The sequence below is a fragment of the Drosophila sulfurigaster genome, chromosome 2R, assembly GCF_023558435.1.
Source record: "Drosophila sulfurigaster albostrigata strain 15112-1811.04 chromosome 2R, ASM2355843v2, whole genome shotgun sequence".
NCBI classification, from domain to species: Eukaryota; Metazoa; Arthropoda; class Insecta; order Diptera; family Drosophilidae; genus Drosophila; species Drosophila sulfurigaster.
This window is the reverse complement of record NC_084882.1, coordinates 5095295-5114326: the sequence shown is the minus strand read 5'-3', so window position 1 is coordinate 5114326 and position 19032 is coordinate 5095295. Positions and strand designations below refer to the sequence as shown.

The following is a 19032-nucleotide window of genomic DNA, read 5'->3' as shown; positions in this document are numbered from 1 at the left end:
ACAGAGTATTATACAAGTTTCTTATATTTGGTTATTAGATGGCTAGCGATAGATGTACAGCTCATCATCTAAGCGAGGCCTTATCAGCAGCATATACTTATAGCAAATGTATAGAACATACAAAATTGTCCACCACGCTATTGTAATCGCGTTGAGGTTGAGTTAAATAAAGTATGTACCGTTTTCTGTTCCGTTACACAACATATGTTACAATAGAGTATTACTCCTGCTTCCGTTTCTTTTTGGGCACTTCCTTCTCTTCTGATGCATCGCTACTGGAATTGTCCGCGTCATCTTCGCTGCTGCTGTTGCTAGCACTTGGCACCTTACGTTTCTCTGGCGACTTCGTGAGCTTCTCATGTTTCTCCACATAGCTTTTCACTTTCTGCGGCTGAGGACTGTAAGCCCAGTGAATTAGACTCAAGTGCAGCTTGCTAGGCTCTCCATTTTCCTTAGCAAACAGTTTGTCATCGGTAGTCTTGACTTGATCCAGAAGTTTGGCAATCTGGCGGTTGCGTATAATATCCCAACTTGTAGTATCATCCTTTGGAGTCATCGTTCGCAAATGCTTATAGTTGCCATTGGCCTTTGCACCACCATAAGCGGCGAGGAATTCAGCAGCCAGCGCCTCTTTTGGCTCTGGCAACTGGGCAACCAAAGCATGTGGTAGATAGGCGCGATTATCTTTAATACGATTCTCCGCTTCAAATTCTTCAAGGAATTTCTCAAGCACCTGAACTCCCTCGTTGATATCTTTGATTTTATCCTCATTTTTGGTTCCGGAGAGCACTCTCTTCGAACTGCCGATAAGTCCCTTGATTGCCAGCCTCTGATAGTCAGGATCGCGCTCTGCCAAGACCCTATAAGTAATAGTATTAATATAATTATAAAATACGTTTACAAAACTTTGACTAGCTTCTTTGATACAGCGCTACAACTAGTGTTAGTGTTTTTTTTTACTGGAATGTTTTAAGGAAGCGTCGGATTTTATTCATGTCATCTGTGTTGATCAAATATTGTGGATTGTGGATATTAAATTTGTATGTATATGTATTTAGTTTTATAGTAGTAATTAGTAAGCTATTTTAATTCTTCAGGGGGCAGGATGGCTATATGTTTTAATATACAATTTGCATATTGATAGTTGATATTTTTATAGAAAAGCCAAACACACAATTTCATACATATGTATGCACATACATACACACATACATACATATGTATATGCACAGTGTTTATGTTGAACTAACAAATTTGGAATGTCTCTAATTGGTTTGCGTGCATGGCAAATATATACATATGTATGTATGTGTGTGTGTGGCTGAAGAAACAACAGCTGAAGAGCAAATCGAGTGTGAGAGCGAGACACTAAAACTGACACATGACATCATGATGATAGAGCAACAGCAATGTATTGCGTTGCGTCTTGACCTTCATCATTATTCGACAATATTAATAACATTATATCTTACCTGAGCGTTGCCTCTGCAGCTGTCTTGTCCTTAAAGCCAAGACCGGGCACTGTTTGCACCTTATCTTCGCTGTCAGTCTTCGCATTCTTATTGGAGGCACCGCCGCCATTCTCCTCTAGCCATTTCTCAAACACACCGATGGCGTCATTGATATTTTTCACCTTCTCCGACGCCTTTGTCACTGCACCATGATCAAAATTAATGAATAAATATAGCCATATAATCCGATGCAAGTGTGGAACTTACAAGTCAGGACACGCTTGGCACGTCCCAAAAGTCCGCGCACCGTCAGTTTGCGGTATTGCATGTCATGGCTCTCGAGTAGCTTGAGTGTCTCCAGTGCCTTCTCCATATCCTTGAAACCAAATTTCGATTCGCCCTCCGACATTGTTACTTTTTCCAAATTATTTCAAATTTAAATGTATACTATACGTATATCTAACAATTGCCAACGCGATCCACCAGCGACAAACTGAAACTAATTTGTGTTTTTCGTTCGCAATGCTTTTGTTCCACCAAAATAATGACCAACGCACACAATCAAAGAGAGCACGCGAGAGTATCGGAGATTAAGAGAGCGGCCACTGAGCCAGCCAATTAGATAAGCGAAGCCAAAATAACCAAGTGACACTATCAGTAGTTGCAGCAATAGCTAAAAGCACAACCGGTTTGTTGTCGTACCGCTGTAGCAAAACAAAACAAAGATATGACGTCAGAGCTAACATCTGTCAGATTATATACGTACACATACATATGTACGAACATATACAGGAAAAATATTGGAAAAAATTGTATGACATTAAACCCACAGGGTGCCAGCAGGAAATGTATGTAACAGGAAGAAGGAGGCATCTCCGACCCCATAAAATATATATATTCTTGATCAGCGTCAACAGCCGAGACGATCTAGCCATGACCGTCTGTCCGTATGAAACACTGGATATCAGAGACTATAAGAGATAGAGCTATAATTTTACGACAACAGAGAATATCGCAATATTTTGCTTTTAGTCAACAAAATCTCACAGTCGAGCACACTCGTATTTTTCTTTCTTGTTTATAGTGTAACACAGATCCATCCACAAGCTTCGATTATAAAGCTTTATGCCACCATTCTTGTGCTTAATGAAAATATGAAAAAAGAGCTTTAGTGGTCGAAGTTGATTTATTCAAGTAATATAGAGAGAAATTGTAAATTTCTTTAATGTATTTTGAATTGTCGTCGATATGATGTAAAAAAAAGAATAAGAAAATTAAAAAAGATGTTCTCATGTTGGGGTATTAGTCTCGAAAAGATTTGAAATGATTAATTTTGACGTAATCTAAAAGTGTATGAGTTTATTTTAGAAATTTGTAGGAGAGTTTAAGCGAAATTCAAGTGTCTACAGTCAACTATAAAGTCATTCGAAGCTAAAAATTTGTTGACAAACTTCATATTTTTCACTGAAACCACCCTAATGAACATTATTTTCTGTGGAAACACATATTCCATAAATTGTATACATTACACAAACATAACATTTTTTTCTAAAAAGTAATTGATTGATATGGATACGTCTATAGACTATAGATAGATTATTTCCTTGTCCCAAATTTATGACAGATTATATACACATGATTTGCGTGGTACATGCATTTGTATCTTTTTATTTGAAATAGAGTTCGACAAAATTGATTTTAATTAGAAGTAGATTCAAGTGCAGCTATGCCGGATTTGTAGCACATCGTCCAGCATAAAATTACGTAAGTGGCATAGTGCTTGTACCGCGTTCTCCTGGTCACTGACATTCGGACCTACCCAGTGCTCTGCCAGTTGAGTCTTGCCCACCTGAAGCGGGTTTATATGTGTGATCGAGCGACGCCAATTGTTGTTACAGGTAGTGACATTTAAGTGACTGCCTGTCTGCAGACTCTCTATGTACTTGATATAAGCCTCTGAATGGATGACTCTATTAGAACGAGGTGGAACAGTCACGAACATCGGCTCCGGAGGCGGTCCAGCAATAATGGTTTGGTGCAAATGTGGCTGCTGCTGTTGTAGCTGCAATTGTTGCTGATGCTGTTGAGCTGTTTCCACGTTAATCGGTGCTCGTGGTGAGACGGAGTTGTTCGATGAGACTGCCGCATTGACCGTCATTGACTGTGGCACCAACTTGTGTTTGCGTGACATGAAATTCTTACTGCGTTCGCTGAGACCCAAAGGTTTACCACATTTGCTTAGATGCACTTCGCGCACGTGCTTAATTAGACGCAACACATTTGGGAACGCCTGAATTGACTTGCGAATGCGCGGACAATTACGCCAAAGGCACACGTACTCCATCTCGACACCAGCCTGGGGATGGCGCTGTATATGACCGGTGGCATCGGCCAAGCAATGCTCTGTGCAATCGGACATCTCCTCAAACTGAAAGTCACACTTGTCCCACAGGCATTCATAGGTGAGCGGCGGGCCTGGCTCCTGGGGTACATTAGCGATCGCTGGCAATGGACTCGCACAGTTTTGGTTGTCATCAATCTCACGTCGGAGTGCAGCTGCCTCTTCATTCAGCTTGTTTGCTCGATCCTCCCAGCTTTGTTTGACGCTAGATGGTAAGCTCTTCCACTCATTGCCAACCATACGCGATATGTCACCAAAAGTGGCATCCGGATTGCTCTGACTTATACCTGTCGATGAAATTATTAATTGTAATCGGTGATTGGCCTATATAATGTGAACTTACTTTTGCGGACATCGCTCGAATAGAGAATGTAGCCAGTAAGGCTTTTCTTAGCTGTTTTCGTTTTTGCTTTCGAGGTAAGCGGCGTTGAATTAACGGACGGGGCTGGCGATGATATTGCAACAATGTCCGAGCTAAGGGAAGGCGTGTCTCCATCCATTGAGTCCTCCATCATGGCTAGATCATTGAGATCACTCCTGGCGTCCTTTGCTGGCTTGATTGGACTTTTGAAATAAAAGATTTCGTCCTCAGTCACTTCAACGCTGTGCTGAAACTTGCGCAGATTGCCGACGACCAGATTGCGCAATGCTTTCTTTAGTTCATCGTAGACAGATTCGCATATATATACATCGCTCTCTGCGATTTCTGTGGGTCGCGAATTAATGAATTCGGCATACTCGAGAACTGCACAACGGCCTACGATGCCAATCACTGGACTGATATCTTCCACAGTGCTAAGCAGAAGTTCTTGGCGGTAAAATTGTTTGCCTAACGCAGGAGTTGTTTCGTTTGGCGCTAACAGCCACGGTCCCTTAAAATACGATTTACCATTGATCTCCCAGATCTGCTGGACCTGGGCAACTGATTGCTTGCCAGTTTGCGTCGCAACGTAAACGAAGTCGCCAGTTTTTATGACACCGCTGCAAATGGTGTTGTATTGCTGATAGTACACACTGTTATCCTCCGCATTGGGAGGAGCATCACAGATAACATTGGGCTTCTCCTTCTCGACGAGGGCCTCCTGCAGCTTCAGCTCTTCGAGCTCACCCTTGTGTTTCTCGATACGTTCCTTGAAAACGGACATAACTCTCTTTAGCTCCAATGGCGTATCGCGGGGAACAAACCTTATAGAACCATTATTGCTCTCACGCGCTGTTGGCCAGTTCTTTAGCTTCTTGAAACAACGCCCTTGCAGATTGTAACGAGATTCACACACAAACACATCTTTCTCTGGCAGTCCATCCGGCCTTAGCTTGATGTAGTCTCTGATGTGCATCACATGACACATGCCCAGCACTTTGTCCATTGAAATTGTCTGCGAAATGCTGCTCTTGAAAACCTCCTTTTCGAGAAACTTTCGAGTCGTAACGTGATAGGTTTCATGGGGACGCAGAAAGATTGATGCCTGCATTAGTTTCTCATTGCTCGGTGTTGTCCAGAGACGTTCGATGCACACAATGGTGGGTATTTTGTTCTCGGGCGTCTGCACGTAGACAAAATCACCCGGTGAATATACTTGTTGATTAATAGTCATGCTTTCTCCTTTTGCATTGGCGGCAGCATTAAATTCATCCTTGTCCTTCTCTTGCTCTTGATCCTGCTCCTCTTGTGCTGCTTTTTGCTGTCGCGTAACCTCAACGTCAGACAATAGTTGATCCAGAGTAAAATTTAATGCCGGTGAACTTAATGTGTCCTTGCATAGCTCGTCGCGCTTGCGAATGAAATAAGTCTGCAATTCAATAGAGTCCTGGAAGATGTCTGAGTCTGTGCGTGATAATTTACGTGCTCGCTCCATACAAGCGAAAATATCATCCTGATAAATATCCAGACGTTTGTAGGCGCCCTTGTCAAGTCGCCTCTTAACCAGATCTAAGGAAATACCTCGAATCTTTGCGCCTTCACCCAACTCATCATATTCTGGTAGCTCGGCCAATGAATCGGAGTAACAGCGCCCCTCCTCATCTTGGTGATTGTAGACGGAAGTGAAGAGCGTAAGGAACAATTCTTGCACGGCCAGTGGAACATCAGGTTCGGTGCGCAGCTGCTGCTTCAATTGAAGAGTTAGTTGTTGGAGTACCAACGCATCCTTATAGATCTGAGAGTCTGGTTCATTATATTTACAAGCGTTCTCTAGCATGAGCAGAAAATCAGCGGCCAACTCATCCACACTCTCGTAAGCGCCCTGTTTAAGTTTCTGTGCAATTCGTTCCATGTCCATGGGATCCTTAATGATATCATAATATTCCGGATAATCACTCTTAGACGGAAGCTTTGTAAAGATCAACGATAATTGACGTTTGCCTTTCGGTTCTTGATAATCGCGTAGGGATTCGTAAAACTGCCACATTCGATCACGATCAGCCAAGAGTGCTGCTTTTGGTTTGCGACCTAACTTATTATACTTTTGCAGGGGTTTTTTGACCTCTGTCAAGCCGGGGAATTCCTTCAGCTTTTCGTTAAGGGCACGTTCTAGGGTATTGGCATCCTCGTAGATAGTGGAACAATCCTCGTTATACTGACGACAATTTGAGAACATTAAACGATAGTCGGCCACAACATCTTCGACGGTGGCATAGCGATCGGACCGTATGTTATGCTCAATAGTATTCATGTCGATGGGGTTCTGAATGATTTCGTAGTAATCAGGATATGCTCTGCGCGATGGTTTCTCCATAAACATCTCGATGAGCCGCCGATATTCTACAGTATAGTCCACCAGATACTTTTGAATGCTGAGAATTTTTTTCTTAATGGCCGCATTGATGGGAATTCGATTAGATTTTGGCGAGATAGATGCATTAGATGTATTCGCCGTGCTGGGATTCGAAGTAGAGTTGACTCTAGGTCTGCCTGGCTTGCGTTTCTCTGGCTGCACGTTGGCAGCAAATACTTCATCGCCCTCTTCTTCGTCCAAATCGCTCGTTTCCTCGAGGGTTTCTTCAACCAGTTTGGCATTCATGAGTTTTAACATTTTCAACGCATCCTTGTGCGTTCGATGCGTGACCGAGAATGCCTTTTTGGCGTTGTCCAGCATTAGATACAGATCCCCAGTGAGATCGCTTATGTTTGCGTAGTCGCCTTTTTTGAGTTTCGTATGGATTTGGCTCAGGGAAATGGGTCGCTTAATTAACTCAAAGTATTCAGGATGAAAACGACGCACTGGTAATTTCCACAATGAGTTGCCCAATGGTGGCCCAGTAACCCCAGGATGCTCGGATGTGCCAGGCGCATTATACAAATGATCGAATAGTGCCCACATAGGACCCTCGCCCTTTTTGCTCGTCTCTTCGTCATCTGAGCTGTCCACTTCCTCTTTAAGTGCTGCAAATAAAGTGTTACTTCATTTAAATGCATCTACTAAACATTTTGTACTCACCTGCTATTGCTGCACTGGACAAGTTTTTCAACCGTCTGGCTGGTTTCCCCTTTCCTGTCTCCAGCTCTATTCGGCGTTGCGTGAAAATTCGCTTCAGAGCTTTGGCATCCTTATATATCTGTGAACCGGGCTCATTAAAGAGGCAAGCATTTTTAGTCATTTGCAGAAGATCTCGCTCCATTTCCACCAGCGATGAATAGGCGTTCATTTGAATCTTGGTGGCAATTAAACGCAAGTCAATGGGATGCTCGATGACATCGTAGTAGTCGGGATACGCCTTTTTAGAGGGCAACAATTGAAATATAGGGTGCATTGCTCTGTCCCCAACTGGGTCCGTTGCAGACATGACGGATGCAAAGAGTTCCTCGTACTGATTACAATCTTCGTCAATATCCCCGCCTCCCGGCTCCGCACTGGTCGTTAGTCGTCGGGCATTGCGAGGCGCTCGTTTGGCACGTGGCTCCTCTTCCGCAAAGCCATTGGCTTCGAGAATCCGCTGACGCTGGGTCTGAATGTGCTGCCACAAGGCAATGGCATCTTGATACTCGGTTGACTCAGGTTTGTAGAAAGCTTTGGCATTATTTATCAGCAATTCGAGATCGTTCATCATGTCATAAAGGTCTTCATATGAGTCCGTCTTTAGCTTCTGCTGAACTTTTAGCAAGTCAATCGGATTAACCACCACGTCGTAGTAGGATGGCTCCTGCCGACGCTTAGGCGCTCTAATAAACGTGTCGCACAACATCGATCCATCCTGCTTCTTTATGTTGCGTATCGAGTCATAGAGCTGTTGACATAGCTCCGTTGGATCAAGACGCCGCTTTTTGCGCGCGGATTGCGTTTGTTGCACCGGCGACTGTTCCGGCGTGGAGTCGTCTAGTAGCAGCGGATCTTCATCTTGTCGACTGGATATCGAGCTGGCTCGACGTTTTCGGCTTAGCATTATATATTTATTTGTTTAATTATTATTCTAATACAACAAATTAAAATTTCTAATTAACAACGACGCCACTGCAGAAAAAATTTCATAAGTGTGACCACAAGCTGTTGTCGAAAATATATTTTATTTCGCATTATTTACAAAATTGGTGTGGTAACACTTCAAAAGAATTTCGAAATTTATTAAAAATGTGCGACACAAAAGTTTATTTATAAGTTATAAGAAATAAAATAAGTTTTATTTCTTACCGTATCAATTTCGTTATCATTATGTAGAACACAATGATTACAATGAAGTAGCAACATGGTTTGGTATATAATATACAAAAGATGGCCACACTGAGTCACAAATGAGTTCCGAGTCTACCGCTTGCGTGTTATACCCTTTTTCCACTGCACTCAGTTTTTTTACGTTTCGAACCGACTTTTTTTCTTATTTTTACATTCTTTTCTTTTTACATTGGGTGAACGTAACATGACCTGAAAAAGGCTATTAGAGCTTCGAATATGAAAATGAGCCGAAAATTATTGGGTTTTATATATATAGGTATATATATATATCAGTTGCTTATCGTTTTGATTGCTTATTAACTGCATCTAGACTAATGTTCTGTTTTTACAGAACCAAAAATTTGAATTTTCTACATTGTTTTCAACATATTTGAAATGTGTCCCATATAAAATCCCAAAAAAAAAGAACTGTTTTTCACGTGCGTGAAATGTGAGAATATCGGCCACCATTTCTCCGTATATTCTTTTCAATCACGCGATATCTTATCGAATTGAAATCGAAACGAAGCTCACAACAGTAAAAAATTATAAAATATAAATATATATGCGTGCAAATCAATTTGTCAGTGGTGATGATTCTTAGCGTGGAAGCAGCCAAACGAAAAATTGAGTGACTAAAACAGATCATAGTTTTTAAAGCTAACATTAAAAAAATGTTTAGTTCGATTGTATTCGATAAGTTTTTATTGTTGTGTGTCTGTCTATCGTTTAGCATATGCTACAAATAAGAGCAGTTACAAATTCCAATATAATATATGAATTTTTTTAATGTGTACGTTATACGACATAAACCAGCTGGTCGAATGTAAACAAATTTTCTTGAAGTGGGAAATTTATTGAAATTTAAATATATATACGATGATTTGAAACAGGTGGAGAGGGATTCACTATTTTGGTTAGTGATAATAGAATATGTATTCAAGAGAATTCCAACGCATCTTAACTTAATTATCGGTAAATCATTCATATTTTCATGTGCAATGTGTACATACATATGTATGTACATGAAGATATACAATTTTTTTAGACATGGTTTTTTAGTCTATATTTTATTTAGAAAATTTGGTTCAAATGTTGAACACCAGCATAAGCCTAAAAAGGGGTTTAATATGAATCTATGTATAATAACAGGCAAAGCTTCTTGAACTGTGCATGTACATATGTATATGTATATACATACCTCCATATTGCTAGATCGAATATTCGAAACTAAAGGAATTGTTTAAAAAATCAAGTATTGAAACAGTCTATATGTGGATAAAATTTAATAGCTGTATACTATATACATAGTGCAATATCACAGTGGGTTAACAATGTAATGTTCATCAGTCAGTCATTGGGTCATTAATAATAATGCCGTTAAGCTGTAAATAAAATAAATCAAGAATTGAGGTAATTTGTTCCCAATATATTAATTGCAAGAAGCTGTGAAATGGGAAATGAAAAAAGCGTTATTTTCTTATTTTTTATATTTTATCACATATATTTTAGATGCTTTTAGGTGTGTGAAGTATTATTGGTTTGAATATGCAAATAAATGATGAGATGCGCTTCAGCGCTCGTTTGCATATGCACTTAAGGAACATTGTTGGGCTACATATGTATAAGTAATTATATATTAAAATAAATAATTAGTATATGAATTAGAATGACCATGAATTGTATGCCTTCCACATGTGTTATAAATAAATACAAGTATAAAAATGTCGAAATGGTTGTGAATTAAATTATCGACATATCATATGGATCGTAAGACTGACTCAGAGTATTAAAAATTTTAAGAAAAATAACATCTACAATTATATTTACGCACTGTTGTCAGCAGTTGTTGTACGCTATAGTGTTAGTATTCGAAATACATTTTACAAGTTGCAATTGAATGAAACTTGTAAAGATTTTCATTCACATACATACGAGCAATTATTTATAATGTGAAAACAAAAAAATCTTCCTATAACATTACTAACGTATGTATGTATATGCAATATAAACTACAACAATTAAGCACAACAATGAAGAGCGCAACATTTACATACAAATATCAGTTCTGTATAAATTATATTCACGACTCCTCGAGTCTTCAGCTTTCTATCTTTTTCTCAAAACTCCATCGTGATTGCCTGGCGACTAGCGGTGGTTTTGCGACTGCTCTTACGACTAAGATCGTGGTACTTGGCATAGAAACTAGTTAAACTAAAGCGAGGCGACTCGACAAAGCGTTTTAGCAACATAAAAGCATAACGCTGGCGTACACATGTTAAGGATTTGTCGTGTCGCTGCCTCAAATATCAGTTGATGAAACTCATGTAGTTCGTAAAGAGCACATAGTTTTCTACTAACCGTGCCCGCAGCTCACGCCGTACTGGCGCCGTGAACTTGTTGACCAGGCACAGCGCAGTCGTGGTGCCAAATACCAAGTTATAAAGCAGAACAATTTGAAAGTTCCCCAGCCATTCGATGGCGCCAAAATCTCCCAGCAGATCGAAGTTGGTAATGCCTGCAAACATAAGGACAATAACTGATGAATATTACGAGTACATGAAATTGAGATATAATATCACACCTATAATCCTGCTTAGCAGTGGCAATGCCGATGATAACACCAACATGAAGCCACAGTTTAACATCAACTGTGGCAGGGAAGTTTTCCGCCATTTCGGACGCACGTTTCTCATAAAGGGCATGCTGTAGAAGCCCACAACTGATGTGGCGCCAAGATAAAATATTAGACATACTTCCATTGCGGCTCCAACGGGTCCCAGCTTAGACAGAGATGAAATGCCCAAAGTAAATTGCTGAAAGTACAAGAAATATTAGCCAAGAATACTTGACTGTGGCGTGACTTGACTGAACTTACTCTTGTGCTCAACGGCAGCGCTTTTATGCCTATGAGCAGCTCCAGAGTGTTTTGGACCACGAGCAGTATGGTAACGGCGGTACAGAATAGAAGTAAAAGCATGGCAAGTGGATAGACGAAGGTGCGTTGAAAGGTGCTCGACTTGCGCATCTTGTCCAGCTCCTTACGCTCACTGTATAACTCTTTCAGTCTTTCATTGAGCTGGTGCTGGTGCTCGTCCATATTTCCAGTCAGTGGCTTGCGCTGATACAGATGCAAAGAGTGCTGTAACAACGGCTGCGACAGATAGTTAAGAGGACGTCGGCTACCATTAAATGCGCGTCCATGCCCATTGTTGGCCTCAGAGATGCTCACATTGTGCAGTTCAATGTGTGCCAGCTTTCGTTTGACGCTTGCTTCCTCCATGTAGAAGGCGCTGAACTCTTCATTCACATCTCGCATCAGCATCGGCCTTGCAAGCACCTGGTTGACAACGCCAAACAATCGCACAAAGCCATAAGGGGTACAAACTGAGAAAATAATGTGAACCAAGTAAGCATAGAGTAAGTTGGTTTCTAGGGTTACCCTTCAAAATGGCAAACAACCAGAGCTAAAACATTATCAAACTTCTGACGAGGCAATTTCCTTTAATATTTATTTAGATACATAGCACTAGAATGGACGACAAGCATATTAATGATTTTGCTGATTTTGAATCAACTCTGCAGAAGATTGAGGATATTTTACAAAATAAAGGATCATCTGCGGAAGATGAATCTGTCCTTCCAAAGGCCAAAACCGCGGAAGACTTTGAGAACCTCGATGTTGATAAGGTGCACTTAACAATACGTGAAGACCGCACTGTAATCAATAAGAGTGATGCTAAGCCTAAGGAGCAGAAGGGCAACGAGAATACAATGGATCAGCAGAGCTTCATGAAGGAAGTGGAGAGGGATGCGAATGAAAGGGCTCAGTCACGCGCTAAGCGTGAACACGAAGCGGAAGGGCATCGTTGGTAACTCAATATTCAAGAAACTTTTTTTTATATTACTAATTTTATTTTATTTCCAGTCAAGGAAATGAGGCTTTTCGCAAGGGAAGTTATGAGAAGGCAATTTTGCATTACAACAAGGCGGTTGAACGCGTTAAGGATAGTGCAATAACCTACAACAATCGGGCCTTGTGCTACATCAGGTTGGTCGAGCTAATCTCAATTATAATTCTAAAAATAAATGTTACATTTTCAGACTTCGCAACTACAAGCGTGCTCTTGACGATTGTCAATATGTACTGCACAAATTGCAGGAAACAAATCTACGTGCTTGGCTTTATAGGGCCAAAGCTTACAAGTGCCTGAAGGATGTTGACAAGTTTGAGGAGAGTGTTGCCAAAGCTCGTCAGCATAATCCAAAGCAACTTTCGTATATTGACAAATTTATTGGACAGATTGAAGACGAAATGTAGAGTTCTATCTAGTTGCGAATAGATAACTATAGTAATACGAAAATAAATGTATTGTTACTTACTCAGCATTAGAATTACCCCCAGAAAAGATACGCATGAATAAAGAAACGGCAAGTGAACACTGCCTAAATCTGTGAAGCATAAAAAGTAAAACGGATGTAATCAATATACACTCGAATCGAAATTGGGTGCAGTTTTTGTGATAGCGGTTCCTCTGTGAGCTACTCACTTAGAAACCAGAAGAATTGAAACTTTTCAATGCCAAATACAGCGCTAAGCACGGCAGTCAGGACTAGGACAATGATAGCCATCAACATGAATACTGTGAAGGTTTCGTAGACTCGCGCTAGGATGCCTTTTTTGTAGCCCACAAACCCCGTTGATTCGGAGAATAGGTAGACAAAGGGCAAGAAAATAAAAAGCGATAGGTTGGAGAAGAGGAAAACGTGGTTCCACAGCCCTGTAATGTACACATTAAGCATAATTAATAGTTGAATATCATTAACCATTTGAATTAACTTACCCTGTATCAAAGAGCTGTTTAACCACTTGACGTAGTAACTGTTAGGATATAGCAAAAGCACTTCGTTGCTCGCTATAGACACTGGTAGCAACATGGCTGCGCCTTCGGCCACAGCCAGTGTAAAGGTGCAGAGCCAAAAGCTGCAAGGAATTGAATTGATTTTTATATGAATGAATACCTCACCAGCCTCTTTATAGTATTACCTTATGCGATATATCAGTACTTCGTCTTCATCATTTGAATATAGATCGTCGCGATCTCTGCGACGAAAACGGCAGACGACCACATATGAACTGAAGTACAGCATAAGGATTAACAGCAAGAAGATCTAAGACGAAAAAAATAAAGAGAATTAGGGAGGAATAATTAAATATGAATTCGAGATTTTATCTATATCCACAGTCAATTTCTTATTGTCTTTAATATTGTTTTCTTTAGAAGTGTACTGTTTGTTTGAACAACTGTGATTATTATCACAATATACAACGCGTATTGTATGTTTTCGCATGATTCTTAAAAATCTATTGTGAGTCATTATATGGAACTAGCAGACCAGCGAGCTTCGCTGCCTTTTCAACTCATGTTTCATTTTAAGCGAAACTTAGAATAGAAATTAAAAAATTCTTATTATTAAACCTTGTTGCATACTTTCAAAATTTGAAATTTTGGATATCATTAGATATACAACTTTAAAACTATATAGAATCCGATCATCGTATTTAACCCTTTCATGCCCCAATTTAGGTGGGTCGCCCATAAAAAATCCACAAAAATGTTGAATCTTAACCAGAATTTAAATGGTCAGGTCAATGTTACCTGTAGACAACAGTGTGCAAGAAACGATTAAAATCAAAATCAACGGTAAGCACTCTATTTAAACTATTGAATACAAAATAAAAAAATACAATTACAAATCAAATTAAAAAAAAAATACAAAGAAAACAAAAAATCAAATAAAATAAAATAACATCGACGGCGTATTGGCTCTGAATTATTTTTGGTGTTTCATATGCGATTCAACAACTAAATCAATACCCAAGTTCATCGAATGCTTTTTTATATGTACAATCGATTGCAATCGCATACAAAAGTCAGACAGACAGACATGCCGAAACTTACACATTTTTATTTTTTTCTCTATTTTATAATTCAATTCACTTTTGAGCATAAGTTTGTTCTTGAAATTATTTTGAATTAATTCATTATAATTGTCTCGGACTGAAACGAAAAAAGAGTCGCAATTGGCTGCTTTAACCCGACCAGATATCGTGCAGTAAAGTTCGGGTTTCTATTCACTCAAGTACAAGTTGTTCAAATAAAAAATTGGATGATTAATAAGTAATACCTCTAATAAAGTAGTGAACGCTGGGTACAAAGTTCAACAGATTGTCTTTTAGACCAATGCTTATCAGGTGCCGACGATAGCAGTAACAAATCTATTGATAAGGATTATATTGATTGTAGACTAAAAAAGTCAATTAAACGTCCGCTCCATAATTCGAGTTACCATACTAATTTTACTTGAAGCCTAATCAAACAGTATAATAGTTTTTGGTTATTAGCTCTCCACTCTAACATTATCTAATTATGTTAATTTTCTTTTATATATATGTGTACAATAATTACACGTTTTAATCGAGACAGTAGAAACACATATAGAAGCCAAATAACATACAGTAATTTCCTAAGGTTTATAGATCGTCTACATATATCCAATAATAGAAATTAAGGTAATTTTTTCCCTATTTTTTTTAGAGTTTTTTTATATTGACCATAGAAGCAATACATCAAATAAATACATATATCCGTTTGTCTTTTGATGATATTACTTATTGTGATCGGATAACAAACAGACAACAAGTATTTAAAGCACACGTCATTGCTTTTTCCGCAGCGTAAAAAACAATGCAAACCTTAGTATGTGTATGTATACACAGACATAAGCACAAAGATATAAGTATACTTCAGGTATACACATGTATATTTGTAGGAACATACAGACAAATATAATTAATGAGAATTTGTGCATGTTTTGACTAACAAAAGAAAGACCAAAAACAACTAATATAATATCTTTGAGACAAAACAACATAAATTACTTAAACACATGCTTCATCATTACAGCAAATTCGCATTTTCTGATTAGTGAATAATATTTTGCACATATGTACATACATAGATGCACACGTTTATATACAAATTACTACTTAGTTAATTACTGTTAGTATTTTTCAATTCATTTCATGGACCTGGAGCTAAATAAACGAATCTAAACACATGAGTTTTTATTTGTACCTCAATGTCAAAAGGAATTTTATTTCTAATGTTAGTACTAGTTACTAACTATTAGAAGGAGGCATTTCCGACCCCATAAAGTTTATATATTTTTGATTAGCTTCAGCCGAGACGATATAGCCATATAGTCGTCAGTCTGTCTGTAGGAAACACTTGATCTTAGAGACTATGAGATAGAGGCAGCACTTGTACTGTTTCTATGCAGATCAAGTTTTAGATTTTTGCCACGCCTATTTCCGCCTTGTAAATCATCAAAATCGAATAGCAAAATAATTTTAATAAAATATGTAGAAGTTATTTAAAAAATCATTTTATATGGTAAAAAACAACTACTGCTATCGGGTCTCATATATTTTGTACTCTACGGTATATATTCGGTATATTTTTAGTAAATTAATTCGGTATAATTTATGAATAATAACACACTGTATTGCTTTTATTTTAAATGGATATCGGGTATATCACTGTCAAGCACACTCGACTTTCTGACTTGTTCAAATATTATATATTTATAGAAAATATTTCTTAACACAATTGCGACCTTCAAATTCCAATAACATAACAAATGCCTGCTTCTAAATACCTAATATATTATTTATAAAATAAATTGTATTTAACTGTTATAGCGCATGCAAGCTATGTATGTATTTTACAGCGTTAAACTTAAAAATTGGCGTAATTACTGATATAGAAACGTGTGCTAAAGACAACTCTGATGAATCCTAATCTAAATTCAACAGAGTCTGTCAACTGGCTTTGCATGCCAAATGAAACATAAAAACTGTTCTACAATCATATAATTGTTATATTATATTATACATAGCACATGTCATGCACACTGTACAGTGTACACTGATATGGGTAACAGCAAGCTAGGCGCAGCAACGCAGCTGCAGTGCTTAGTTCCAGAAACTTATAAATACCTACACACATGTGCACGTACACATATGTATGTAATACACATGTATGCGCGCATTTAGACATGTAGACAGATTCACTGGGAATGCAGTTGTAGTTGCTGCAGTCACTGATGTTTGACTGCGTGTGCTTATAGATTTAGTGAGCTTTATGCAAACTTGTTGATGTTGGCCAAATGCATTCAATGGCCATAGCCAGAGAGTCAACGACTCGACGTGAACTCAAGATGAAAAACGCCCAAAACGCCAACCTGCAATGTGACGTTAAACTTGACTAAAAATAGCAACATATTGTGGCCAAGTGGCAAATTTTATGGCAGCAACCAAACGGCAAACTTAGCATCACAGCAGCCTAGTATTGGTGCTGTTTTTCATGTTGTTGTTATTATTTTTCCCGATCAGCGGTGGAAGCAAAACAAAAAAATACGAGTAAAACTTCAATTGAAAGATACTCTTTAACGAATAAATATAATTTTGTACGAGCAAATGCTGTAATACTTTATATTAAACAGACTATCAAACAAATAATTATCTACATTTTTCTACGGTACTCTGTTCCCGGGACAATGCTCTAAATCAGAATGCGACCCACGTACATAAGTGTACATCGTTTGTTGACCCACATCGAGTTCGGCATTATTCAATTTTCGTTAATGTATGCCATAACAAAGCAGAAGCAAGAGCCAATCATACAGTCACACAGGTTTCTCGTTTCCTGGGTCAATATCAGTTTTCAGTATGTACATATGTATGTTCTTCTGAAAATTCGATTATTCGCGGAAGTGCGTTGATACCCTTCAATAATGATGATGACTATTGTCGCCATTCTACTGGCCACAAACTAACTACTTGGTAGACAGATAATGACTTCGTCGTGGGTGAAGTCTACAGGAGACTGGTTCCGAATTATGAAGTGAGTGACGGGGCTCGAGCTATATACTGATTGGCTGGCTCTGCACTACTCTTGTGGTACTCGAGGCGGAGACAATAAGTACAAATGCTATGGCAGCACTTGGTTGCTGCGTTGGCTAGTAACTAGTGCTGTAAGCGAATGCACTAGTCATTTCACCAGTCGCGTATTCATTTAATGGGCTACCAGTTGGCTACACACAAATACTAAAATAAATAAATAATTGTATATGTCAAATACAGGAATTGTTTATTTTTTAGAACCAGCATAAACAAAATGTGTTGACTATGACACGCCGTAAGAGAAAAAAGAGAAAGCTAAGAGTTTATTCTGAATAGAATTGATTGCTTCTTCAGCTATTGTTTAAATTACACAAACGATGCGCTTACGGCGTATGGTTTGGAGATTAGGCACGAATCGCGACCATTTATTGAGCACTTCAAATGTGAATTGTCTCAAATTGTTTTCTTTTGTGTTACATATTAACGCAACACTAAACACATATGTGTGTAAGTACATGCTTACGTTTATATGTACATACATACATACATATATGCATATTTTTATTAACACAAGCCAAAGTACTTTCACTTGTTGCTATTTCATTTTCGAGAAGGTGCCGTTTTGCCATTGCTTGTCAATTAATGCTACATATGTACATATATTAAATTATACAAGCCCTTTCAGCTAATTCATAATTTACTGGCTACTTTTAGTATTTTGTTGTATATGACATTTTCCCCAACAGGAAATCAGACAATTTCAAACTCACTCGCTATAAGATGACTATCGCCTTTCTATTTATTTTCGGCCTCTGTGGCCGCAAGTCGAAGTGTTTAGCTGATAACAGTCGTAAACAAAACGTTTGAACGTAACTATGTTTGCATGCTTATTTGCCAAATACATAGACATACATAGATTTGCTTATCAGGTGTCTAGTTCACTAACTACAATTCAAGTACAGTTCAACACTTGGAATTTGGGTTGAATTTATTGTTGCAGCAGACCAGCTGCAACAGATTGTGATTTTGTACCTCTGTCAGGGGTGGTATTGTGACGTCATATTATCGGTCTTGTTATCGCTGACTTACAATGTGCTCTCGTACTGTATTGTGAAACAGTTGCAGCTTCAGGTCGGTCACTTCATCCTCCTCCTCATCCATGTTCTTCAACAAAAACGATAACTTGTCGTTTTGAGCCAGTTTTCTATTTGTTTAGCAAGGACCAGCACCGTACCGTCCCTTCTCTTCTACTTAGCTCGTACACAAACGACTATAAGAATTTATTTTGCATACACAAAAATGCCTTCGACTATAGTCGAAATCAAATTTCACTTTCACATACGAAGCGATGGCCGCTGATAACTGAGCACAGTTCTTTTTTTTTAGCGTTTGTCGATTTTTTGATTTAGCGTCGCGTTGGCTTTTCGCAATTTTTTAAGACCAAATTATCCACAGCAGATCATATTAACATATACAAAAATACACCATCACTACCGACAGAACCGCCGCACAACCCAACGCCGTAAAAAATTTAATCAACTGAATTGGTTGTCACAAACATAAATT

General features: G+C 38.7%; 4 protein-coding genes across 4 annotated transcripts; 1 reads left to right on the top strand and 3 right to left on the bottom strand.

The window, feature by feature from the left end:
* Positions 1-6: 6 nt before the first annotated feature.
* On the bottom strand, positions 7-2167 carry LOC133836045 (uncharacterized). The gene is made up of 3 exons (XM_062266327.1): positions 1719-2167; positions 1473-1653; positions 7-860 (listed from the first exon to the last, which is right to left on the bottom strand). Exons 1-3 carry the CDS (start codon positions 1858-1860, stop codon positions 221-223), a joined length of 963 nt encoding a protein of 320 aa, XP_062122311.1. The 5' UTR covers positions 1861-2167; the 3' UTR covers positions 7-220.
* A 912-nt stretch (positions 2168-3079) lies between these two features.
* LOC133836035 (protein polybromo-1) lies at positions 3080-8367 on the bottom strand. The gene is made up of 3 exons (XM_062266311.1): positions 7290-8367; positions 4196-7234; positions 3080-4139 (listed from the first exon to the last, which is right to left on the bottom strand). Exons 1-3 carry the CDS (start codon positions 8230-8232, stop codon positions 3166-3168), a joined length of 4956 nt encoding a protein of 1651 aa, XP_062122295.1. The 5' UTR covers positions 8233-8367; the 3' UTR covers positions 3080-3165.
* A 1603-nt stretch (positions 8368-9970) lies between these two features.
* LOC133836042 (protein Lilipod) lies at positions 9971-19026 on the bottom strand. Its single transcript, XM_062266324.1, has 8 exons — positions 18556-19026; positions 13546-13670; positions 13343-13482; positions 13049-13279; positions 12882-12950; positions 11377-11885; positions 11083-11314; positions 9971-11016 (listed from the first exon to the last, which is right to left on the bottom strand). Exons 1-8 carry the CDS (start codon positions 18625-18627, stop codon positions 10808-10810), a joined length of 1587 nt encoding a protein of 528 aa, XP_062122308.1. The 5' UTR covers positions 18628-19026; the 3' UTR covers positions 9971-10807.
* On the top strand, positions 11950-12880 carry LOC133836047 (tetratricopeptide repeat protein 12). The gene is made up of 3 exons (XM_062266329.1): positions 11950-12370; positions 12427-12549; positions 12603-12880. Exons 1-3 carry the CDS (start codon positions 12033-12035, stop codon positions 12817-12819), a joined length of 678 nt encoding a protein of 225 aa, XP_062122313.1. The 5' UTR covers positions 11950-12032; the 3' UTR covers positions 12820-12880.
* Positions 19027-19032: the final 6 nt, after the last annotated feature.